General features: G+C 48.2%; 1 protein-coding gene across 1 annotated transcript; it reads left to right on the top strand.

Annotated features, from left to right (window-relative positions):
• The first annotated feature begins 3,256 nt into the window (after nt 1–3,256).
• LOC122819513 lies at nt 3,257–25,078 on the top strand. Its single transcript, XM_044096295.1, has 7 exons — nt 3,257–3,372; nt 3,458–3,637; nt 3,713–4,149; nt 5,288–5,530; nt 22,837–22,918; nt 23,928–24,040; nt 24,177–25,078. Exons 3-7 carry the CDS (start codon nt 3,831–3,833, stop codon nt 25,076–25,078), a joined length of 1,659 nt encoding a protein of 552 aa, XP_043952230.1. The 5' UTR covers nt 3,257–3,372; nt 3,458–3,637; nt 3,713–3,830.
• The last annotated feature ends 843 nt before the right edge of the window (nt 25,079–25,921 follow it).

Consider the following 25,921-nt stretch of genomic DNA (forward strand, 5'->3'; position numbering starts at 1 on the left):
AAGAAAACATTTTGCTGAGATTTCATCTGTAAACCTTCCCAAGGCTGCTAAAAGGCCTTGTGTCCTAAAAACTCCTGAATGTTGGCAATAACACAGCGCCTGCTCCTCTACCACCCCCATAGCAATTGTCCGTGTCTTGGCTCAGCTAGTTTGCCTCAGTCAAAAAATATGTATATAAATAGCTTTTATTTTTTGTAACAAATGGGAAAATAAAATAACATACACATAGAAGCAAAGACTTAATGCCTTGGCTAAGCTCTAGAGTAATGGGAATCAATAACAGTGCTGAACACCGGAAAAACTGAATTAAGCCATGTTTATAGTGTACTATTTCTAAAATTACCATTACAAATCCTCATATTTGTTTTTAATTGTTGCAGATTATGTTATGTGTTAGTTAACATATGAATTGGATCACGTACAGCAACATTTGCATGTTTACACTTTCTTAATAAGCCTGATTTCCCAATAAGGCTGCTCGCATTTACATATTTTCACAGCACTACAAGGTGGTTTGTCTCTTCCAAAACACTCTGGACCAACATCAACAAAAAACATTAACTTGCAAGAATTACATGCAAAATTTATGCTGCTTTGTAATTTTGGCAACACTGATATGTGGAGAGATCTAGGATAAAGTTAGAGGTGAAAACAGACTATATTTTTCTAGCTTCAAGCACATCTTGTTTGTAGAGTATCTATTTCCTGAGATCTTAACTCACCCATTTAATTCCAAATTTTTCCCGGAAAAATAAGTGTATGCTTTAAAACCTTAGGCTTCCCTAACACATAATTATTTGTGAACTATTACATTCCCAGAGTAGAGCATTCTATGTTATACTCTGGGATTTCAAACCAAAGACTACAATTTGAAATCTTATAAATTTTATTTGGATACTTTCCTTTTAGACTGTGTTGAGATTTAAAGTTTATGATAATTATTCTTATCCCTGTCTCAAACTGATAGATATTTACAAAAGCCTGAATAGCAAAAGTGAATGAGATAAACTATATCTAAATTACAACAACATCATCTGATTGAGGATTATGTGAACACTGTGTGTGAATGGCATACAAAATGCAACAGTTATTTTTATCATTTTCGATTGACATCAAAAGCAACAAAAAGCAACAAGGTTGCTTTTTGTTGCAACTCTAGCACTACAGTAATGAGAGTACATGCTCAATATGAAGGCACTTGTAAGGACAAGTATATAACACAGTCAGCCTGTAGCTGGAGGAACCCTGTAAACATGGTGCAGTACATCAACGCTTCAAAACCCAGTTGAAATAATATTGTTGAATAAATTAATGTCCAAGTCTCCATTAAATACATCCATCCATTCCTGTGAGTAGGTTTTCATGGCCACTTTTTTTGCTATTTTCATATCACAAGTTAAAGTACATATACAATAACAAACACTTAAGTGTGCATATTTGCTTAAAAGGTTAAGAGTGTGCAACCTTTACTCTGAAAATAAGATTTTGTAATGCCAGATATTCATGAGCTCATTACAACGGCACTTGATGAGGAGAGAAATATGCTGGGCAGCTACTGAAGTCATCCAGGGAAGGTAATCTGTGTTGTAAGACGGACAAATGAGAAAGTCAAAGAATGTGGATGACTTTAAGGAGAGTCAGCTTGTCACAAGTTATTGGGTGAACTGCATAGCAATTAAATACACACATTGCAACTGTTGGTAGATGATACCGAAAGGAATGTGGAAAAGCCTGGGGAAGTGCGGACGTGTTTGTGCCATGTATCTGAGACATAGCGGGCCACTCTCTACTGGCTGGGGCCTTCAGATAAGCGGTGGTACAGTATGTTGTGTAAAATTATTTTTTTAAGGTATTGTGTTCTCCACAGCCCCTTATGTCACTCTGTTATCTAGGGGTTTAAACCTCTCCTGCTACCTGCAATGAAACAGGAGAGTTTCTAATCACACTTTGCACTATAAAAAGCTGAAATGTAGATAGTTTTATCTTTTTTTTATGTTATTCTAAGAATTGTTTTAAGATTACACAAAGTGTCTGCATGGCATAGTAAACCGTTATCGTCCATATCAAAAGGCTCAAGTTATTTTGGTTTCCTAGGCAAGATAAGGATATTAAGGGGACGGCAGTTGAATGAATTAAAGTATCAATAATATACATAAGCCATTTGAATTTCAATATGTTACAAAGCAAACTTGTTTAAATATTGACAATAGCATTCCCTGAGTAATTTATTTCACATCTTCTAGCATATTAGTTATAGGCTGTTGTTTTTAGCTTTAGTTATGCAAACTGTTGGTTTTCTAAAATTAAATCTTTTTTGAGAATGTCAAACATGTATTACAAAGAAAACTAGACTCCATATAAAGGTTAGACTTCACTCTGTGTTTTGTTTCTATGGAGAGCTTATTTAGGTTTATCCATTTTGTTGACACAAAACGTCTATATGCGAACAATGTACACATAGACGCTTTAAACATGCAGCCTACCACAGTGACTTCTTAGTGGAGAGTTTGGATTTATTCAAGTTAGAAAGCATCTATAGAATTACAAATCATCTACAGTATTTACAGTAGAGTTGGAAACATTGGATTATTTTTAGTAAGCTTGCCAAAGATAATTAGACCCGGAACAGAAAACAGGGGTACAATATTGCGTTTTATCCGCAACAAACATTTCCAAATAAATGGAGGAAATGTAAATGTAAATTAACTGAAAGTAAAACTAAGCAGAGGCTCTTTTGTTCACCTTCAACAACCTGAAAACACTGGTAAAATAATTTAAAAGAATGATGGGCAAGAACACCCTGCTAGCATTAAAATTGTATCCCTTTTTTTATATCAATTCTTTAACAACTTTTTAAAAATACAGTCCATTTTTAATTTCAGGATAGTCATTTAATTTCTACCATTTCACAAATTGATGTTCTTGTTAATAGTGTTACTGCCTCAATGTATGTAAATTAACCCTATGATGCATGAGGGTTAACCTGTGTGGCTCCTTTAAAAAGAAAGAGGATTTTAATGCGATGCTGGCTCCCTGGTGTAATCCAGAGCTTCATACTTTGAAACACAACACTAGAAAATTGGGATAGAAATGTTTTTTGATTTTTTTTTTGTTTGTTTGTTTTGTTTTGTTTAGGAGTTCTGCATAGTTTGGAAAATAGTGTTAGGTACTGGGGTTTTTGGTTTTGTTTTAGTTGTGGGTTGGGTTCCTATTTGTTCCTACCACTAGAGGGTGCCAGAGGGTGCCAGAGGCTGCCGTCCCGGAGGGGTGTGTCGGATCTCCCGACACACCGGTTGCTGATCACTCATCTGCTCGGATGTTGAAGAGGAGCTGACCGACACTCATTCAACGCCTGAGTGTTAACCTGCAATGGTAGCCCGAGCCACTGAACAAGAGCCTCTCTGTGTTTACCTGAGTTTTCCTCTCGAGTAAATCACCTGTTGCTTGTCACTTTCAGGTGCCGCTCTGGAAACGTGGAGTTCCCTTCCGAGAACTTGTCCCGCTTGTTCTTACCTGTCCGCCCTCCGCCGCAGCCTTCTCCCTCTGGACCCCTGGAACCTCAAAGGACCCACTCGAAGACCTACCCGATCCTACGGCCCGGAACCCTTCCCCCAGCTCGTAATCCACCTCGCCACAAGTAAGACCACTCCTTTTCTTCGAAGCTCCCAATTCCCATGACCTAAAACTCACCATCTCTCTGTTACCTTCCTAGTGTGTCATTCAGACTGCGAGCCGTTCCCTGGGAGACGCTTCCCCGCCCGCGATACATTTCTCTGATTTCTTTGTAAATAAACCTTTAACGGAACATCTATTCTCCTGTCGTGTTCTGCATGTGGGTTAGGAAAGTTGAGCCAAACATGACAGAACACTCAGGCCAAAATCCTAGCCCAGCGGACGCGATAAGGAAGACTTTATCTGAACAACACTCTCTAATTCAGTCCCACGAGTCCGCCCTGCAGGAGCTGAGTGCTCGCCAAGCTGAAACCAATCGCCGCTTGGATGAGTTAACCACATTTCTACGGAATTCTCTTCCGCAACCCCCGGCACCAGAACCAGTCGCTACTCCGGATCCAGTTCCACCGGCCAGAACCACGTTTTCTGAGATCCGCCCGCCGACTCCTGAAAGGTTTTCTGGAGATCACAACAAATGTAAGGGATTTATATTACAGTGCTCCATAATATTTAATCATTCGCCCCAAAGTTTTTCACATGATAGCTCGAAGATAGCTTACATCCTGTCCTTACTGTCTGACCGCGCCCTATGCTGGGCTGAGGCCCGTTTTCCCACACCCACTAATTATGGTTGCTCTTTTGATGAGTTTTTAAAAGAGTTTAAACAAGTTTTCGGTCAGGACCAGGACACAGCCTTTAACTCACGGGAGCTATGGAATTTGAAGCAAAGGGCAACGAACCGTTCGGATTTTGCCATAGACTTTAGAATTAGAGCAGCCGCTTCCGGCTGGGATGCCGCAGCTCTTAAAAGTGCGTTTTTTCACGCCTTAAACGAACCGATAAAGGATGAATTGGCCATCCTTGATGAACCGCAAACTTTAGAGCAGTTAATAGCTCTATCTATCCGACTGGATACCAGGATCCGTTCCCGAGTCAAAGAAAGAAACCGAAGAGTCTCTGCGGTTAAGATGTTTGCTGGCCCCTCGATTACTCTGCCTGAATCCCCACCACCAAGGGCTGGCGATCCCGAGCCCATGCAGATTGGTCAGACTTTTCGCCTCTCTCCGGAGGAGAGGCAGAAACGCATGGTTTCCCGGCTATGTCTTTATTGCGGGGCCCCGGGCCATTTTATTGCCACCTGCCCGGAGCGTTTAAACCGTCAGGTCCGCCAGTAAGAATGAGGAGGCTGGCGGACCTCCCTCTTAACAAAGAAACTCCTCGCCTGTTACTGCCGGCAAACCTCGCCATCGGCAGCCATGATTTCCCGCTGTCTGTTTTCATTGATTCGAAGAGATCTTATGGACACAGCATTAGTCCACCAGCTGTCTCTAGAGACCGTTCAGTTGCCTGTTGCCTGTTCCGCTCCGAGTTACAGCTATTGACGGACAGTCGCTCCCCCGAATCACTCACCAGACTAAGCCGCTGCGTCTCATTATTTCCGGTAACCACAGCGAGTTGATTTCTTTTTTTGTCTTCCCCACCGCTAACTCATCTGTGATCCTCGGTTTTAACTGGTTGCAACGTCATAACCCACATATTAACTGGGCTGACAAACGTCTCGAGTCATGGTCCACTTCCTGTCATGCTTCCTGTCTCCGCTCTGCGTTTCCCCCAGGTCCTCCCACGAGGCAATCTGAACCAGCAGCCTCACTAGATCTGTCTACAATTCCCTCAGAGTACCATGACCTGGCACCAGTTTTCAGTAAAACCAAGGCCCTTTCACTTCCGCCTCACCGTCCATATGACTGCGCCATCGATCTCCTACCCGGAGCACCCCTTCCATCCAGCCGTCTCTATAACATCTCCCGACCTGAGCGGGAGACTATGGAGAAGTATATTAAGGAGTCGTTGGCTGCAGGTATTGTCAAGAACTCTGGTATGAAAATGTATGTAAATTTGAGATCTGTCCAGGCACATGCAGAACAACGGATCATAAAGTACTTAGAAGATTGTGGCAGCCCTGTATGTTGATTAAAAATGATTGCTTATTGTGTACTCTTTGTATGAGAATGTGTTCTCTGTATTCTATTAATGTTGTAACGAGAAAATAGAATCGAAGCATCTAATGTACTAATGTTTTATATGATTTTAATGATTGAAGTAATTATCGAAACGGCTAATGTACTAATGTTTTATATGATTTTAATGATTGAAGTAACTTGTATGATTAAAAGTTACATACAGAATAAGGAGAAGTAAGGTTGGGGTGTTGAGGCTGACACATGCTGTTATTGCAACTCGGAAAGTCCCAGAAAGTCCTAGGCTATGACACATACAGCTACAGCAACTCGGAAAGCCCCAAAAAAGCCCAAACACATAGTTTTGCAATGGGGTCATTGTGTCTCAAGCTGGAGTCTATTGCTCCCGGAAAGTCCCAAGATTCACAAGCACATTACCTCACAAGTGAGTCATAGTGCCCAAATTTGCAGATGGGCGGGTTGCGCAACTATGAAGCAGCGCACAAACTGCTCTTTGTCTTTCTCTCTCTCCCGCCCTCGGTGTACTCCCCAGGGAGGGAGAAAAGTATAAAAACGTGAGACCGAGGTGATACGGTGTTCTTCGTCGCCGGCGCTGAGACTCTACACAAGTGTGGTAAGAAGACCAGCAGAGGACTACGCCCTGGAACCAAGAAAAGCGCCTCACAAGGAGGACAACGGAGCTCCTCACGCCGGACCAAAGGGCGAGATCCACCGACCCACTGCCTTGGTTCCTAATTAGATTTCCAAACTCTGCACTCTACCCAGCGATTTCAAAGAATTACATCTCAACGGACTTGGGGAACTGAACAAAAGTCACAGGATAGACTAAGGGCTGTTCGGCTGGATGAAGCAGACAGTTCATTTTTGTTTCGGTTCCAAAGAGGATTTATGATTTAAAGTCAAAGACTCTGACCAAGGACTACAAGGACTCCGGTTGCCAAGATCCGATACCATCGATGAGTATGAGTTGTGCCACACCCCAAAGCCTATTCGATAGATAGATGACAGTGTAGGAAGGTTGTTAGGTAAAGGTTGAATTGATCTAAAATATATTGATTTTCTTTGTATGGTAATCACAAGTAAATTCTGTATGCCTGTCATTTTCCATGCTAAAGCTTGCTTAATAAATACATATATCTTAAAAAATTCTGATTAGGTTGTGGACATTGAAATTAATTGAGTCACTTGAGTTAAAGTTCTTCTATTTATAGTAAAATCAGTATGCATGATTCTAGTAATGTGGTGGCTTCAGACTTTCCTTTGGTGAGAGTAAAATAATGACCCTGGGACTTATATCTTAGTCACTAAAAATTATCTAGCCGTTACCAAGTGCACGTTACGACAGGAAGAGAACTACCGTTAACAGAAGTGGTTATTGGAACTATGCAGCTGTGAAGGCTACTCGGTTGATTGTTCCTTAACTGGAAAGGGTCATAACTTCTGGATAAGGAGGTAGTTAGTGCTAGACGAATCTCTTCCGCCACCAGTTTAAACAGATTATCTCCTATAGACTTTGTTCAGGGTAAGACCCGGGTCTTAGAGATTTTCCGGACCTGTTAGACAGAGAACTGGTTCAGTAGTCAGCCCGAGGAGTTGTGAGGAGAGGGCGGGGCTGGCTATTGCGCAGTAACAAACATGGCGTCCCTGGGTGGGCCCAAGTCCAACGGAGTAGGAGGGCCTCAGGTACTAAGTCAGTAAAAACAGATGTGTGATTCTGAATAGCTCACTTAGTGGCTAGCTCCTAGGGAGAGGAGCTAGTGGTGACTGATAGGGCTGTCAGTCACAACCCTCGCAGTAACTGTATAGCATACAGGTGAGGGAAAGCTTCTACTGAGGATAAATGACCAGATCCAGACAGTGAAGCCAGTAGCCAACCCGGCCTGGACCCATCCCTGCTCTATATCGATAAGAGAGGCTTTGGGGGAGAGGCAACTCGAAGACAAAGAACAAGAATGGATAGTGAAGATGATGGATACTCGAAAGTTGGACCGATGCAAGAAAATCCACAAGGAAGTGGCCTAGGCCACGAGGATGGCGAACAAAGTAAAGGAGAGTGGCGATCTATGCTCTCCACATCCCAACTACAAAGAACTCCAATGAATTTGCTGCTGCTTGGTGATGGATTTGATACATGGACTGAAGTAAATCGACGCATGTTCTTCAATCATCACTACCACTACAAGCAGGAGGACATACCGAACTTGATGGAAACTATCATTGACTCCAAAGGCATCTACAGCTGCTCCAAGCTGGACCATGGGACACGGCTGTGTGTGGCTCCATGTCCGGTTAAGGTCAGCAAAAAGAGTGAGATCAAAGCCTGGCTGAAATGGTTTGCTGACCTGCTTGAGGAAAAGAAGGACAGTGAAATAAGGATGGTCTACAGCCCTTCTGCGAAATACGACGGCGTAATCAAGACAGCGACCCGGGCAGCTGGGTTAGACGGAATACTAGTGGACCCCCATGCCAGAGGAGTTAATCGCTACACGGAATGCCGTGAGGAATTGGAGCGGCTGGCTGCCTACAAAAAGGAGAAGAAGGAACGGGGACAAGTATCAGCCTCGGCTGTGAGAGAAGAGGAATCGGATGTAGCTGAGGCTCCATCCTGTTTCCCGAGCAGGAAAGGAACCCCCGTCAGAGAGTTGGGGTCGGCGAACATGGAACTCGTCAGCCTGATTTCGGACGACGAAGGACCATCTCAACCGGCTCCGTCGGCAGCCCAAGGAAGTCCTCGACCGACACGTCTGGAGGAAGCGAAGGAAGCCCTCCATCAGATAGTTCTGGAGGGGGAGCTGAAGAAGGCTGCAGCGAATTGGTCGACGCAGAAAGCCCAGCGGCCCGAGTTTCGCCCGACGCTTCACAGCACAGGGAGGAGACCATCGGCGCCGCCACGACATCGGGAGGAGAGCAGCTCAGACGACGAGGGGGACAGCACAGACGAGGAACTACGGGGAACCGACAGACCGAGGAAAAAGACCCAGAAGTCGGACGGCTGGAGGATGGCCCAGGAACTGGCCCCACTGCCGCCGGAGGCCATCTGTGTTAAGATGCAGACCGGGCTCAAGGTGTTTCAGCTTGTTGGGGACATCGAGGGTGATGGACTGATCGTGTTCGCCAACCACAAATACAAGATTCACAACCGGGAATTCGAGGGACCTCAACGTCAAGCCGGAGAGAGTTATCAGCAAAACTCACTGCTGCTGCGGGAAGCGGCCAGAGCCGCGGCAACCAGAGGGAAGGTCCTCATTGTGAATGGCTACAAGCTTCCCTACGGTGCAGTGATTCTGGTCCCGATCGACGCATACCAGAAGGGGGATAACCTTGAGGACTACCGGAAGAAGATTTGGCACGGCCTCGAGCGAGGTTTAGTGGCCGGGAACAATGAAGGAATGAGGCGAGTGGTGGTGAGCGTACAAGGACTGAGATCACCAAAGCTGCCAGGGAACACCGCCCAGTCAGTTGCTGAGAACGGGTTGGTGACCATAGCCAAGACCAACAGTCATCTTTTCGGGTTCAAGGAATTGGTGGTGGTGGTCGACCCTCGTCTGCACCGGCTTCAGACGGAGCAAGGGGTGCGGATGGCAGCTGAGATAGAGGAGCAACGCCGGGTCAACCCCCCCCCACCAGAGGCTAAGAAGCTCCCCCTGGTGATCCAGCCGAGCTCGCCTCCAAGTACCTCACAGGCGGGCAAGGCCAAAGTGGTGGAACCCATCAAGATAAGGCTGAGAGCCTCATCAGACGGAGCCGACTCCCAAGCAGCAAAGTACGTCAAAGAGTTCACGTTTGAAAGAAGCGACAGCGAACAGGAAAAATTCAACGCAGACAAGGTGAAGAACGAACGGCAGGCTGACAAGGAAGATGAACTGCTGAAACCGGTCAAGATTCAGCCGCTGAACTCCCCCCGATGGGACCCTCTTCGACAGCCGCGGTACGAGGACATCAGCGACGCAGAGGACGGAGAGGAGCAGCGCGAGGACGAACATCCTGCAGCGGAGGAAGAAGAGAGCGACCACGAGAGCGCCTTCTCCGACCCGAAGCAGCCTCCAGCTGATTACAGGCCGCTCCGGACAGGACAACATCGAGGGAAAAAGAAGGAGACGGAGACATTTGACATCGAAAAGTCTTCCGAGAGATTGGCTCGAGACTTGACCTGGGGTCCCGTCCAGGCCAAGGATGGACGGCGGGCGTATGTACCAGAAGTCGGGCAAAAGGAGTACCAGATCCCGGGAGGTTGGGCCAGCAGACTGGAGGACCGAGTTACACTCGAGGTGGAGGCGACGGTCGGGGAATGGGCCAACATACTGATGACACCGTCCTGCTCGACCCTGACGGCGCACTACTCCCTGACCGCTAACTTCAGGACAGCCTACATCGGGATTATGTACGACGTGATGCTGCGACGACTGAAGAAAGCCGCATACAAGTATTCCCGAGAAACTCGACAGAAGCTGGACGAAGTGTCTGCGGATGAAGAGGAGCCCCAAGGGACATCTCTGCAACTGGGACAAGGGGATCCGCCACTATTGAAAGGTGTGTCAGCCCAGCCGACAGGATTAAGTGCGAGCCAGGATGCTTACGCTGAACTCAAGAATCTGAGACTGATAATTAGGAGTAAGGGTGCAGATGAGACCAACGAGGAGTATCTGAAGGACGTCTGGCCCACAGTGGTGTCTGCTACTAAGCATGAGGGAGCCAAGAAGCTGTGGCTTACTAGCGTGACCGCGGACCCGATGACTGGATCGGAGTCTGCACAAAACCACTATGAGAGGTTGGTGTTAGAAGACATGGATGATGAAGAATCCCAGATCAAAAGAGCCAGAGGACGACTACAAAGGGAGCAGTTAGAGCCCCTTTGGCATACACTCAAGCAAACCGTTTCCCCGGCACGATATGTGAAGGTGCTGCGCGAAGTGACTAAAGGACGGAGAGGTGAGCTGGTCTTCGTGAAACTGCCGGTGAGAAGCACCACAGTCGCCCAGATGGACACAGCAGTGCAAGGATTTGACCTGGAGCAACACTACTTCGAAGAAAGACGGAAGAAAGAGTCTAGCCAGCCTGCAAAACCATCTAATAAGGCAAATGTGAGACCACCATCTAACTTCCAGAGCAGACCCTACCAGCAAGGAGCACCGGAACCATGAGGAAAACCAGTCGTCCCACCAACACCATCAAACCAGCCAAGGAAAGGCCCGTTCCTGTCAGATGAGGATTATAGAAAATTGAGCCCAGAACAGAGGATGGCCCTCCGTGAGGCCCGCAAAGTCGGGAACGGAGGGTCAACGAAGTAATGGAGTCCAGGTCGCGGGTCATCTTAGAGAATGCCTACTGGAAGGGGGATGAAATCTACGCTAAAGTGGATGGAGTGCCCTATCTAGTGGACACCGGAGCAGAGGTGTCTATGACCCGCAAAGACCTAAAAACAGCAGGACACCTAAAGGTTCAATTTGCCAATGGAAAAGTAGAAGAAATGCCATACGGGACCTGGAAAGGAGTAGTGTGGGTAAAAGGTCCCTATAATCTTCTCACAGTAAAAGACTTAGAAGGACTAGGAAAAAAGAGGAACAATCGTCGTTCCTTGGAGCGACGACTGACAAACCTGAAAGCCAGGCTTGTGAGAATCGGACCGACACAGGCTGGACCAGAAACACAAGACTGGTACAAGCCGGTCGACATACCAGCAGTGACAGAACAGAAAATTGAAGAGAGCGACTTCTCCCCGGCTGGGAAAGAGAAGCTGCGTGAGATCATCACATCAGCGGAGGTGGCCCGGTTCAAGAACGACTGTGGGGATCTGGGTCCAAAGTTTGTTCATCACATCGAAGGTGGGGTACACCCGCCTGTTCGACAGTACCCGCTGAACCCGGGAGCGGTCGAGGAAATGGACAAAATAGTGAAAGAGCTGAGCGCCCTGGGAATCATCAGAGAGGAACTCAACCCCATCACGAACAGCCCCATCCAAGCGGTAAAGAAACCTGAATCGGCAGGAGGGGGTTGGAGACCGGTGATCAACTTCAAAGCCCTGAATCGGAGAACTGTAGCGAACCGAGCCAGCCTAATCAACCCGCAAGGCACACTGAAAACACTCCGTGTCAAGAAGTTCAAGTCCTGCATCGATCTGGCTAATGGATTTTTCTCACTTCGCCTGGCAAGACAATCCCAGGGTAAGACAGCGTTTACCCATAAAGGCAAGAGCTACGTCTGGCAGAGGTTGCCCCAGGGATACAAGAACTCTCCGAATGTTTTCCAGTCGGCCGTGATGGAGGTACTGGGGGATGTGGGGGCAACAGTCTACATAGATGATGTTTTCATTGCCGATGACACTGAAGAGGAGCACCTAGCAAAGCTACGAACTGTGGTCGAAAACCTCACTAAGGCAGGTCTGAAACTTAACCTCAAGAAATGCCAGTTCGGACAGTTCCAAGTAAATTATCTGGGGTTCCAGGTCACGTCGGACCTGGGACTCTCGGAAGGATACAGAGAAAAATTGATGAATATTCAGCCCCCTCAGTCAGAAAATGACCTGCAGAAAATATTAGGATTATGTAACTATGTCAGAGACCATGTACCCAACTACCAAAAATATGCCAGACCGTTGTACAACTGCCTGAAGAAAGGTGAAGATGAAGGAAAAGGAGAAGAGAGACCGTGGGTTTGGACAGCAGCCAATCAACAGAACCTGGAGGATTTGAGGAAGGCGATCCAAGCAGCTGTGAGACTGGAACCAAGGAGTTTGACAGACTGGTGGCGGAGATCAGCTGTGAGAATGACGACGCCATGATCAAAGTAAGCAACGAAAACGGGGGCCTGGTTACCCTGTGGAGTTACACCTTGACCTCTGTGGAAAAGAAGTACCCACAGGAGGAGAAAGAGCTGGCGGTGCTAGCTCGTTACTGGAGTGTCCTGAAAGACCTAGCACAGGGACAACCAGTTAAAGTCATCACTCAAAGCCAGGTCCACAAGTTCTTAAGGAAAGGGACTGTTGAAAGCACCAAAGCAACTAATGCACGGTGGGGAAGATGGGAAGACATCTTGTTAGACCCAGAGCTCGAAATTGGGCCTACACAACCCACGAAGAAACGACTACAAGAAGCACCTGAAACACCAGAACAACCAGAGTGGATACTCTACACGGATCAAGAAAAGGGTCGATCAGACGGCCTACTGGGGGTTCATCCTGAAGCAAGATGGCAAAGAAAGATGCCGACAGAAGGGAAAAGCCCCCGGCAGCGCCCAAGCAGGAGAAGTGACAGCAATATTGGAAGGACTGTTGGAGTTGGTGAAACGAAGAATCAAAAGTGCCAGAATAGTCACGGATAGCTATTACTGTGCTCAAGCCTTTAAAGAAGATTTGGCCATTTGGGAAGAGAATGGTTTTGAAACAGCCAAAGGCAAGCCAGTGGCGCATAAAGACTTGTGGAAAAGATTGCCGAGTTAAAGCTGCAGCTAGAACTCAAGTTGAGCATCAGAGCGCACACGCATGAGGGAGCTCATTGGCGTGGGAATGAGGAAGTGGACTGTTACGCCCAACAGCGGAAGATTGTCTTTGTCGGTACCGAGAAGTGGGACAGTACTCCCAAAGGTCGGGAGGTCCCAGAAGAGTACGTGGGCCAGGTCGCACGGAGCGTGCATGAAGCCCTTGGACATGCCGGCGCACGACCTACCCGTAGGAGAGCTGGAGGAGCAAGAGCTTTGGATCCCAGTGAAACAGGTCCAGCGCGTGCTGAGGGACTGCAAGTGTGGTCAATACAACGCAGGTCGCCGAGGGCAGCGGTTGGACGGGTTGACCATCAAGAGCACAGTCCCCTGGGGCTCAGTCTGCATGGATGTTGCAGGCCCCATGGGGATAACAGGAAAAAGAGGTGAGAAGTACCTCTTGGTGCTGGTGGATTCTATGTCGGGATTTGTAACTGTGAAAGCAGCCAGGAGAGCAAACGGCAATAGTGTTGTCGGCATGCTGGAGCAAGTGTGCAGTGCCCTGGGAATCCCGAAGGAGCTGCGTACGGATAATGGGACGCATTTCCGTAATGCACAGGTTGATCAATGGTGCCAGACCTATGGGATAATGCGAGTTTATTCACCCCCATACACCCCACAAGCCAACGGGGTGGTGGAGCGCACCATAGGATTAGTGAAAAGCTGGATAGCTAAGAATGCTAACACCAACAGCTGGAGCACCAAAGCGGTGGAAATTGGACAGGCCTTGAACGACAGAAGCAGAGCCGAGGCCCGCCCAGCGATGGAGCTCAACCAACGACCGTTCACCACGAAGGAAGTGGGGCGGAGCTCCAGCGACAAAAAGGAGAAGCTGACGCCCAAAGTGCCATTCCGCGTGGGACAACGCGTGTGGGTCAGAGCAAGAGATCAGCCTGTGAACGCAGCAGTGAAACCCAAGTTTGAAACAACAGACATAGTCAAGCAAGTACTGGATAGGAACACAGTGTTGCTGGAAAAGAAGGGGATCCAAGGAGTCGAACAGCTCAAGCCAGTTCCTAACTAAAGTGAAACAGAAGCCGGTGAAATGGCCAGTGAATCATGTAATACTCCACCCTATCTCGGACTGGCCACCGTGAGAGGGGTGGTTGTAATTAGAAGAACAACTTCAGGGATTTGGACAGGAAAAGCCCTGAAGAAATTGGAATGGGCCAAAAATGGAATCCTGTCGACGGAGAAAGAAATGGTGATGTGGAGTGGACCTAAGAACTGCTGCCCTGTTTGTTTAACGGACAACCAGCTCCCTACCACCTGGGAAGGACCAGGCCGTGACAAACCCAGGCGACAGGAGGCAACGGCGATGGTACTGGGCTCCCTGCCGGTCTCTCCGGTCATCGTCTTGAGCACCCTGTTCTGCGGGAACTGCCGGATAGGATACCTGCCCCGACTTACGGTGGTAGCCCAATGGGGCTGGCAAGAGGAGGAACTGAAAAGATGTCAGTGCATGTGGGACGGCGAGGAACTGTGCTACTGTACTGTCTGTTGTGACTTGATTCAGAAGGCAGGGGTGTCTCCAACGGGACAGGCTGAAGGCTGGCAGGTAAAGAGATACTACAGCGCCCTACGCCTGTTTAAATCGAACGACCGTGCCCGGTCAACTTATGAGAGCCCCATACCAGCACCCCCTTGGTTCCCCGGACCTTCTGCTCCTCCTGTTACTCCGGAGGACCCGTCGGGGACAGAAGAAGGGGTGTGGAAGACAGCAGAGGGGCCCCATGACGACTTGTGGACGTCTGTTCAAGCTGCCTGGCCATATGACCCCTCTCGGACGCACGTACCGTTCCTACCGGTAGGCACCCAACATTCCCCAGTAATCTTTCGGGTGTTTCGGCCTCAGTTGAGTCATCCTGCTGGAGAGTTAAATCTACTCCCGGATGACACTAAAGTGCAGGCCGTCAACGGGGGGTGGACAGGCCCTTGGGAGCTAACCACCTGGGCGCATCTGATCTTGGAGATCATCAATGACTGCACCATCCCAGTAACGGATCTACCAGACGTACCAAGGAGAGTGGATGCATACGTCGAACGTATACTACTACAACACCGAGCTGGATGGATGGGGCAGTAATGCCTCGAGACCCAAGGAAAAGTCATCTCTTTACTGGGTGACAGCAGAGTCATCTTTCCGCGATGGAATACTGCAGGTCCCTGGAGGCGTGGCTCATAGGGTAAGAACGCCCTCTGATTCAAGCACCACCCGTCAGGTTCAACTGTCAGTGAAGATGGTCATCATCCCTTTTAAGGGGATCTACTCAGTCGGAGCAACAATCAAGACGGTGCCGGATGAACAGGTCTATGCCACCGTGTCCCTTACTGAACCGGAGCCACCTCGTAAGAAAATAAAGACCAACCCCTGGCAGGCACTCACCTTCACATTTCCATGGAAGAAGAAAAATTAGAAATAACGGACCTACAGGCAAGAGGAACACGAGTCGTCACAACTAAAGGTCAGCAAAAGAATGAAAAACGAGATGGAAAAAGATATTTTGTGAGTAAACTATTTAAAGTAGGCACGGGGGCTTGGTCAGGGACTTCAAAAAGAGGGCCTTTTCTGAAACTCCCCCATGGCTCCGTTTTATTAGATAAACCAAGAGAAGATTTCACTACTTCGTTCCCACTTTCTGAAGCTTATTATTTCCAACATTTGATCTACCTACGCCCAACCGATCTTCAAGACATAGGGAATGTGGGAAATGGCGATGAAAAGGTGCCGAGATCATGGCACAGCGTGTACTATTTTTCCCCGTCAGAACCTGCGGTCTGGAGGGGGCGACAAATGTCTAGCGTGGTGAAGCAAGCAGAGATTTCCCCGGACTGCCGGAGACATCTCCCCTGGATCTTCAACACTGTATACTGGATGACAGCAGGAATGGAAGTAAGAATCAGATGGGGACCCCACTATTTGGAGCCAATACAGGGATTATACTGTGAAATAGCGTTGAACGGCTGCTTCATCTGGGCATCATCCCCCGGCATGGCTAAAACTCTGGTGAGGATGGAAAGTGACCCGGACCGTTTCATCTTCAACAACACTCGACTGCCGCTGAGACTGGAGATGGACAGGGTCTACCCCAACCCTCCGCATCAAAGGATTTTTACTCCACCACCTATGGGGTACCGCACCCGGCTCACACTGCAGGGCCAATCTTTGTGCACATATATCACCATTCCAATCCCCGTGGGGCACATGCATGGCGCCTGGGAGGATAAGGCGGTAACAAGTGGTAGTGCACAGGGCCCACTTCCCAGGCCCGACTGTTGGAGGATGTTCTTATGGAAGTGGGTGTGGAGGGGGTTGGAACCAGATCTGCCCTACCCCTCTCCGATATATACCACGCTGCAGCGAGGAAGAACCATCAGACGGGTTGCAAAGAACCCAGCTGCCCAGCGACACACCAAAGCATTAAAGAAGATCTGCGTAACTCCAACTGAAGCAGACCCCAGAGAACGACTGATTCGCCACATGTTGGAACCAAAATGGACGACATCCATCTGAAAAGAATGCCTACGAAACCAAACCTACTGGCCGACATATCAGCCCCGGAAGATTCAGACGACGACGACTCGGATACCTCTGAAGGACCCCTGCTACGGAAAACGACTACGATTAAGGCCAAATCCCTCTGTTGCAAAAGCGTTCTTACGCTCTTCGCCCTGCTAATCGCTTCTGCTACTCTCACCACTATCCTATACTTCGTTGGAGTTGGACCATGGCAACTTACACACTCAAGAGTCACCTATGGTCACTCCAAGTACGCTAACTTTAATTGCTGGAATGTAAGTACAACATCCATCTTTGTGCCATGGGAAAAAGATACTTCCACCGAGAATATGACTGCTGTATTTGCCAAGGATTATGGCAAAAAGTATGTGGAAAGTCGAGCATTCAGCCTGAATGATTCCGACATCGATGCCCTCATGAATCGTACATGGGAGATCTACAACTACAACTTCCTCACTGACGGAGTTCTCTGCTGGATAAGGATCTTGCAACGCAAGGAACGCCGAACCGTCCGATGCAACTGGATCCACCCAGACCTAGGGGTGCCGGAATGGCACTGCAACATGGCCTGTCGACCTTTGATCTTGTTGCCCCTACAAGGATACTGGGATACAGAAGTAGTCTATGCGCATAGAGCCTCAGGTTGTCGAACCTGGCTCCCACGTTGGGACTTCTGGGGGGATTATCACCTGAACTGTGAGGAAGATGTTGTCGTCACCAGAAGACCGCCTGTGGTAAGACCTCCGAAGAATAAGACACAACTTCGTCAGGATTCATCAAGTTTTACGAACATCACTGCTTTTCTGATTCGGCAAGGCCCCAGACGATTCATATATCAAACGGACCAGGCAGACTGTTATGACAACAAGTTTAAGTTGCTCTCCAGTTGCTTGTGGAACAAATTTATGAGATGTGGCAGTCAAAATTACATAGTACTAGGCATAGAAGAATACATAACTGTCTCATGGGTTCGCGTGAGAGCTGTGCGAACTGAAATAGAACCCTGGCTAAATAACTCGTTCCCATGGACCTACATTGCACCAGCCGAGCTGTACTACATTGGAGATTTTCCTGAAGGGACTGCTCGTTCTCCCGACGGGTTAAAAGGACCACAGGTTGCCGACCTGCGCACACAACGACTCCCAACTCCTGACGATCTTCTCAATGCTCCTAAAGACCAGTTTGCGAAAATCGACAAGTGTGTGGCCAAAGGATCTTCGACAGCCTCAACGGAACCACCTGGAGGAGGACTCTCTCCTCTCCACGTTGTGACATCTGGCAGACAAATCACGCCCTTTTCACAGTATGGACCTATGAATGCCCCGACCCGGACTTGGTCCCAACAGCAAAGCTCACTCTGCAAGGCTGGTATGAGGATTACTATCGAAAGTGGGACTGGGAATTTTGGGGATTTCAACAAAGAGAATTTCAAAACTGGGTGTTACCTTGTCTCAGTCAATCAAATAATTATTGGATAAAATATCAGTATGTTGCCACTGTCTACTCCAAAGAAGTCACCATATGGCCCGGAGCTTTCTGGAGACCCGAGCCATATGTGAACCCAAGACCCTGGCGCATGACGTGTCGACGCAACAACACTGAATGCGTCATAGCATTGGCCAGGAAACCTTGCCAAACGCTCATAGGCTGGGAAGACTACTGCAAAGACCATTACGCAGAAGAGTATGACACCCATTCATCGGAGGTTACTTGGAGGAAGATCAACGGAGTGTGGCGGAGAGCAATCGTGAGTGGAAAGACATGTACTGATGCGATCCTGGGCTATCACCTCCAGAAGCGCAAAAGCATTCTTAATGCCCCCGTTCCCTTCATCCCACACCCTATCATCGCCATTGCGGAGGGGCATGCATTCCGGAAAAGTCTGTGCCAGGGTGAAGTAGACCATGGGTTCGACTGGGTTGGACCTAACCTTATGTATTCTAACCTTACCTGCTATGTCACCAAAGAGACATGGCAGCAATGTGGAGACGGAAAGAATCAACATGAATGTTACTGGTATGAGGTCCTGGGCTCCTCTGTGGCAACCGTAGTCACCGACGTTGTGGAAGGAGTTGCCGACGTGATAGGGGGAGGGCTCTCTATTGTCGAAGGTTGGATACTCAGTGCCCTGAGTATGTTGTGGCCATACTTGCTAGGCCTCCTGGGCGTTGCCGTGGTTTTGATCATGGGCAAGGTCATCGTGGAGGTGTGGCTGAAGGAACTTTGTCGTTGCAGGGGGAAGGACTATAAGCCCCTCCCCCCCAAGGCGGAGCGTAAATCCGCATAAAAGTCGGCTGCTGTGTGCCTACGAGCCATTCCTCTTCACGGCTGCGGTGGGGACCTGAACTAAAGAACAACCATCATCAGAGATCATGGCATCTAACTCATCTACTAACTCCTCTGCTCCGACATCACTCTTTGCGCCTATTCAAGTGAGTACCGTGGAGCAGATTAGTGTCATCTTTGCCTGGGTGATATATTCCCACACCGGTTTATGGTCTACTGATCAGCCACTAAGGGTGGTTGTCGCTCTGCAAGGGTATATGAAGATCATCCTACGCCCTATCTTTCTCCAAAGATGGGATTGTGCTCTATCCCTCTTTGCTTGTTATTTGATGGGCCGAACCCGAATCAACTGGCGTAAAGGCATCGTCGCAGGCCTCTGGCTAACCATGGATACAGCTGCCATGGTAATGGAGTTGGTGTGTGGAGGAGTTCATGCCACCCGTGCCGGTCCTCTCAAAATCATCACTGCTATCGTAGAGGGGCTCTTGGCCGTCTACATCCTCGTCTACCTGGCACACCAAGCATATTCCATCAAGGGTAGCAGCAAGCGTCGCTGGCTCCAGAGATGGGCGCTCCTGGTCCTTTGGGCAGTATGCTGGGGGGTCCTGGTGGTCCTTTACTGGATAAAGAAGACCTCTACATTGCCCCTCATTGCTTGGCTCATGACCTACTCTGCCATATTTCATGATTCCATTCAGGAGCCTCAAGCCCCCATCTCGATTCCCCGTGATCAACTCCCCATGGCTGTAGCTCAATCTGGCACACCAGCTTAGTCTAATTTACATCTTTTCTTCTGCTTTGGCATCTTGGCTACATATTTATGTAAATATTTTTTAATCAGTTGCAACTAATCATGAAGTTACCTGGGTTGCTATTTCTCTCTAGGTACCGATCTGCTGTGTGGGGTGTGGAATCCCCGCAGAATCCTATGGATTCCTTTGGGTTGCATCGTCAACTCGTTGGTGCCACAAGTGTGTGCACACTCACTTTAGCTATGTAACGGCTATCTTCTGCGTCAAGGGCGTGGGGTCCCGTACATTGCTTCTACATCTAGAATCCTGGGCGAGACCACAAGATCGTGTGGACCTCTGCCTTGGGCCAAGGCAACGAGCTATCATCGTCCAAACTGGGCAATGGGCGGATGTACCCCATAGTCAGGAAATTGTGGGAGAACCAAGTGTCCCGTCGTTGCCTACCTACTCTTCATCTTTTGAATGGCAAGGTGGTGGCTGTGGGAGAGTATATTCCCCCTGTTTGTCCAGTATCTCCGGATATGTTCGTCGACGTCGGAACCCAAACTAGCACAGCAACACAGGATCAGTGTTCCCAAACTGAGTTACTCAGTTCATCTCACCAACCCTGCCAGACGACTGACACCGGTTCTTCATCATCCACCTACGAGGAAGAATTCCAGGAGCTGTTGGCAGAGTTATGTCTCCCAACACCTCCCCAAGAGGTGACTGCGGCTGGTTCTGCCCCAGCTCCTCCACCTCGGCCGAGTCCCCCACATCTTCAGCCCCAGCCCTGCTCTACATCTGACGAGGATATGGACACGGATGTCTTGCTCCCACCACCGTCGAATCTCACGGAGTACGACGTTGTGGATGCGTGGACACCGTCTCCCTCTCCTACGGTCATCGCTGAAGAGGATGTTCTCTTTCTTTGCTGTGATGATGGACTGGACAACGGCCTTGACCTCTTTTGAGTAGGACTGTGCGTGTTCTGCTGAGCACTGTCCGATCTCAAGGAGGGGGTGTCAAGAACTCTGGTATGAAAATGTATGTAAATTTGAGATCTGTCCAGGCACATGCAGAACAACGGATCATAAAGTACTTAGAAGATTGTGGCAGCCCTGTATGTTGATTAAAAATGATTGCTTATTGTGTACTCTTTGTATGAGAATGTGTTCTCTGTATTCTATTAATGTTGTAACGAGAAAATAGAATCGAAGCATCTAATGTACTAATGTTTTATATGATTTTAATGATTGAAGTAATTATCGAAACGGCTAATGTACTAATGTTTTATATGATTTTAATGATTGAAGTAACTTGTATGATTAAAAGTTACATACAGAATAAGGAGAAGTAAGGTTGGGGTGTTGAGGCTGACACATGCTGTTATTGCAACTCGGAAAGTCCCAGAAAGTCCTAGGCTATGACACATACAGCTACAGCAACTCGGAAAGCCCCAAAAAAGCCCAAACACATAGTTTTGCAATGGGGTCATTGTGTCTCAAGCTGGAGTCTATTGCTCCCGGAAAGTCCCAAGATTCACAAGCACATTACCTCACAAGTGAGTCATAGTGCCCAAATTTGCAGATGGGCGGGTTGCGCAACTATGAAGCAGCGCACAAACTGCTCTTTGTCTTTCTCTCTCTCCCGCCCTCGGTGTACTCCCCAGGGAGGGAGAAAAGTATAAAATCGTGAGACCGAGGTGATACGGTGTTCTTCGTCGCCGGCGCTGAGACTCTACACAAGTGTGGTAAGAAGACCAGCAGAGGACTACGCCCTGGAACCAAGAAAAGCGCCACAAGGAGGACAACGGAGCTCCTCACGCCGGACCAAAGGGCGAGATCCGACCCACTGCCTTGGTTCCTAATTAGATTTCCAAACTCTGCACTCTACCCAGCGATTTCAAAGAATTACATCTCAACGGACTTGGGGAACTGAACAAAAGTCACAGGATAGACTAAGGGCTGTTCGGCTGGATGAAGCAGACAGTTCATTTTTGTTTCGGTTCCAAAGAGGATTTATGATTTAAAGTCAAAGACTCTGACCAAGGACTACAAGGACTCCGGTTGCCAAGATCCGATACCATCGATGAGTATGAGTTGTGCCACACCCCAAAGCCTATTCGATAGATAGATGACAGTGTAGGAAGGTTGTTAGGTAAAGGTTGAATTGATCTAAAATATATTGATTTTCTTTGTATGGTAATCACAAGTAAATTCTGTATGCCTGTCATTTTCCATGCTAAAGCTTGCTTAATAAATACATATATCTTAAAAAATTCTGATTAGGTTGTGGACATTGAAATTAATTGAGTCACTTGAGTTAAAGTTCTTCTATTTATAGTAAAATCAGTATGCATGATTCTAGTAATGTGGTGGCTTCAGACTTTCCTTTGGTGAGAGTAAAATAATGACCCTGGGACTTATATCTTAGTCACTAAAAATTATCTAGCCGTTACCAAGTGCACGTTACGACAGGAAGAGAACTACCGTTAACAGAAGTGGTTATTGGAATTATGCAGCTGTGAAGGCTACTCGGTTGATTGTTCCTTAACTGGAAAGGGTCATAACTTCTGGATAAGGAGGTAGTTAGTGCTAGACGAATCTCTTCCGCCACCAGTTTAAACAGATTATCTCCTATAGACTTTGTTCAGGGTAAGACCCGGGTCTTAGAGATTTTCCGGACCTGTTAGACAGAGAACTGGTTCAGTAGTCAGCCCGAGGAGTTGTGAGGAGAGGGCGGGGCTGGCTATTGCGCAGTAACAAACAGTATCATCCGCACATCCTCCTCTCCTCTAGGGGCGGGATTCTTCTTTGTGGGAAAGAAAGATGGCTCTCTCCGTCCCTGTATTGATTATAGGGGTTTAAATCAAATAACTGTTAAGAATAAATATCCTCTGCCCCTATTATCATCTGCATTTGAACCGGTCCACGGCTCCACCATTTTTTCCAAACTCGACTTAAGAAACGCGTACCATCTTCTTCGCATTCGTCAAGGTGACGAGTGGAAGACGGCCTTCAAGACTCCGTTAGGTCACTTTGAGTATTTGGTCATGCCTTTTGGTTTGTCTAATGCCCCTGCTTTTTTCCAAGCACTTGTCAACGACGTCCTGAGAGACTTCCTTAATGTTTTTGTTTTTGTGTACCTTGATGATATTCTCATCTTTTCTAAGAGCCTCTTGGAACACCGTCGCCATGTCCGTCTCGTCCTCCAGCGGCTCCTGGAAAACAGACTGTTTGTGAAGGCAGAGAAATGTGAGTTTCACAAAGCTTCAATCTCCTTTCTTGGTTATATTCTAGAGGGCGGGCAGATAAGACCCACAGAGGAGAAGATCAAAGCCGTGTTGGATTGGCCCACCCCGGACTCACGTAAACAGCTCCAACGGTTCCTAGGATTTGCAAACTTCTATCGTCGTTTCATTCGAAATTACAGTCAGACTGCCTTACCCCTAACATCACTAACTTCGACCAAGTCCAGTTTCTGTTGGACCCAAGCAGCAGACGCTGCATTCAAGAGACTTAAATCCCTGTTTGCGTCTGCACCGGTCCTTGTTCAACCCGACCCGCAGAAGCAGTTTATTGTTGAGGTTGATGCCTCTGACATGGGGGTAGGAGCAGTCCTATCACAGGTTTCGAACACTGACGGCAAAACTCACCCCTGTGCCTTTTTTTCCCGTAGGCTTTCTCCCTCGGAGCGAAACTATGACGTGGGCGATAGAGAACTGTTGGCCATCGAGCTGGCCTTAGAGGAGTGGCGGCACTGGTTGGAGGGCGCTGAACATCCCGTGCTGGTTTGGACGGATCATAAGAACCTGGCTTACCTCCAATCCGCTAAGCGACTTAATCCTCGGCAGTCACGCTGGTCCCTGTTTTTCTCCCGGTTCAATCTCACCATTTCCTTCCGTCCTGGTTCTCGTAATATCAAACCTGATGCCCTCTCACGTATTCACTCTCCAGATGACTCCGACAGAGTTTCTACCACGATTCTGCCTCCTAGCTGTGTGGTAGCGTCAGTTTCTTGGGAGATCGAAGATCTTATAAGACAAGCCCAGCGAACCGAGCCCACTCCCGAGTCCTGTTCCCCAAATAAAATTTATGTTCCATCTACAGTCAGGTCCCGTTTTCTACACTGGATCCATTCCTCTAAGTTTTCTGCACACCCGGGCATCAGCCGTACCATCGCTCTTATTAACCGGAAGTTTTGGTGGTCATCTATACATAAGGATGTTAAAGAATTCGTTTCTGCCTGCCCTGTTTGTTCTAGGAATAAATCCTCCCACCGACCTCCCTCGGGCCTCCTCCAACCTTTACCCGTCCCCAAGCGCCCATGGTCGCACATTGCGATTGATTTTGTCACTGGCCTTCCCTCTTCTAAAGGTATGACAACAATCCTTACCATAATAGACCGTTTCTCTAAGGCCTGTCATTTAATTTCCCTCCGTAAACTACCATCTGCTTTTCAGACAGCTCAATTACTGGTTAAACATGTTTTTTCGTTTGCATGGCATTCCAGTGGAGATTTTGTCTGACCGAGGACCCCAGTTTACGTCACAGGTATGGAAAGGTTTCTGTTCAGCGCTTGACGCAAGAGTAGCGCTGACATCTGGGTTCCACCCACAGACCAATGGCCAGACTGAGCGTATGAATCAAGAACTGGAATCCTCTCTCCGTTGCCTCACATCCACCAACCCTGCTGACTGGAGCATTTTTCTCCCATGGGTGGAGTATGCTCATAATTGTCATGTTTCTGCAGCCACAGGTCGGTCCCCCTTCGAAGCCTCTATAGGGTATCAGCCACCGCTGTTTGCGACTGAAGAGGTCGACATTGCCGTTACATCGGTGCAACACCACATCCGCCGTTGTCACAAGATCTGGAGGGAGACGGTTCACGCACTCAACCGCACAGCTGGCCAAAACAAGAGGCTGGCTGACCGCAGGAGGATCCCCGCTCCTGATTACACCCCGGGCCAGAAGGTATGGTTGTCGACACAAGATATACCGCTAAAATCTATGTCCAAGAAACTGTCTCCCAAGTTCATAGGTCCTTTCGAAATTCAGTCTGTTATTAACCCTACTGCAGTCCGCCTGCGCCTCCCTCCCTCCCTGCGCATTCACCCCACGTTCCATGTTTCTCGAATCAAACCCGTCCAGACCAGCTCGCTCTGCCCTCCTTCCGAGCCCCCTCCTCCTCCCCGAGAAGTTGATGGCCATCCGGCCTACTCCGTCCGCCGGATCGTGGACTCCCGTCGACGAGGTCGCGGCTGGCGATACCTCGTTGATTGGGAGGGCTACGGCCCGGAAGATCGTTCCTGGGTCCCCGGCTCCTTCATTTTGGATCCATCCCTTATAAGGGACTACCGTCGTTCGCTTCAATCCAGCTCTTCTAGGCATGGTGGCGACCCATTAAGGGGTTAGGTACTGGGGTTTTTGGTTTTGTTTTAGTTGTGGGTTGGGTTCCTATTTGTTCCTACCACTAGAGGGTGCCAGAGGCTGCCGTCCCGGAGGGGTGTGTCGGATCTCCCGACACACCAGTTGCTGATCACTCATCTGCTCGGATGTTGAAGAGGAGCTGACCGACACTCATTCAACGCCTGAGTGTTAACCTGCAATGGTAGCCCGAGCCACTGAACAAGAGCCTCTCTGTGTTTACCTGAGTTTTCCTCTCGAGTAAATCACCTGTTGCTTGTCACTTTCAGGTGCCGCTCTGGAAACGTGGAGTTCCCTTCCGAGAACTTGTCCCGCTTGTTCTTACCTGTCCGCCCTCCGCCGCAGCCTTCTCCCTCTGGACCCCTGGAACCTCAAAGGACCCACTCGAAGACCTACCCGATCCTACGGCCCGGAACCCTTCCCCCAGCTCGTAATCCACCTCGCCACAAGTAAGACCACTCCTTTTCTTCGAAGCTCCCAATTCCCATGACCTAAAACTCACCATCTCTCTGTTACCTTCCTAGTGTGTCATTCAGACTGCGAGCCGTTCCCTGGGAGACGCTTTCCCCGCCCGCGATACATTTCTCTGATTTCTTTGTAAATAAACCTTTAACGGAACATCTATTCTCCTGTCGTGTTCTGCATGTGGGTTAGGAAAGTTGAGCCAAACATGACAAATAGTTTACTGAAACACTATAAAGTTAGAAATATTACAAAACCAAGATTAAAAATCATCTGGGTTAAAACAGAATTCGGAAACAGAACAAAAAATGACTTAAGCTGGAAGAAATTATATATTTTAATTTAGATCTAACAAATGTTATTTGAACT

Source organism: Gambusia affinis, linkage group LG17, assembly GCF_019740435.1.
Source record: "Gambusia affinis linkage group LG17, SWU_Gaff_1.0, whole genome shotgun sequence".
NCBI lineage: Eukaryota > Metazoa > Chordata > Actinopteri > Cyprinodontiformes > Poeciliidae > Gambusia > Gambusia affinis.

Excerpts from the sequence above, each read along its gene's own strand:
- LOC122819513 (XM_044096295.1), top strand. The coding sequence starts at position 3,831 with ATGTGGGTTAGGAAAGTTGAGCCAAACATGACAGAACACTCAGGCCAA. Across the intron at positions 4,150-5,287 it reads TTCTGGAGATCACAACAAAT|GTCCTCCCACGAGGCAATCT; the intron begins GTAAGGGATTTA and ends CGTTTCCCCCAG. Across the intron at positions 24,041-24,176 it reads TGGCCTTCCCTCTTCTAAAG|TGGAGATTTTGTCTGACCGA; the intron begins GTATGACAACAA and ends ATGGCATTCCAG.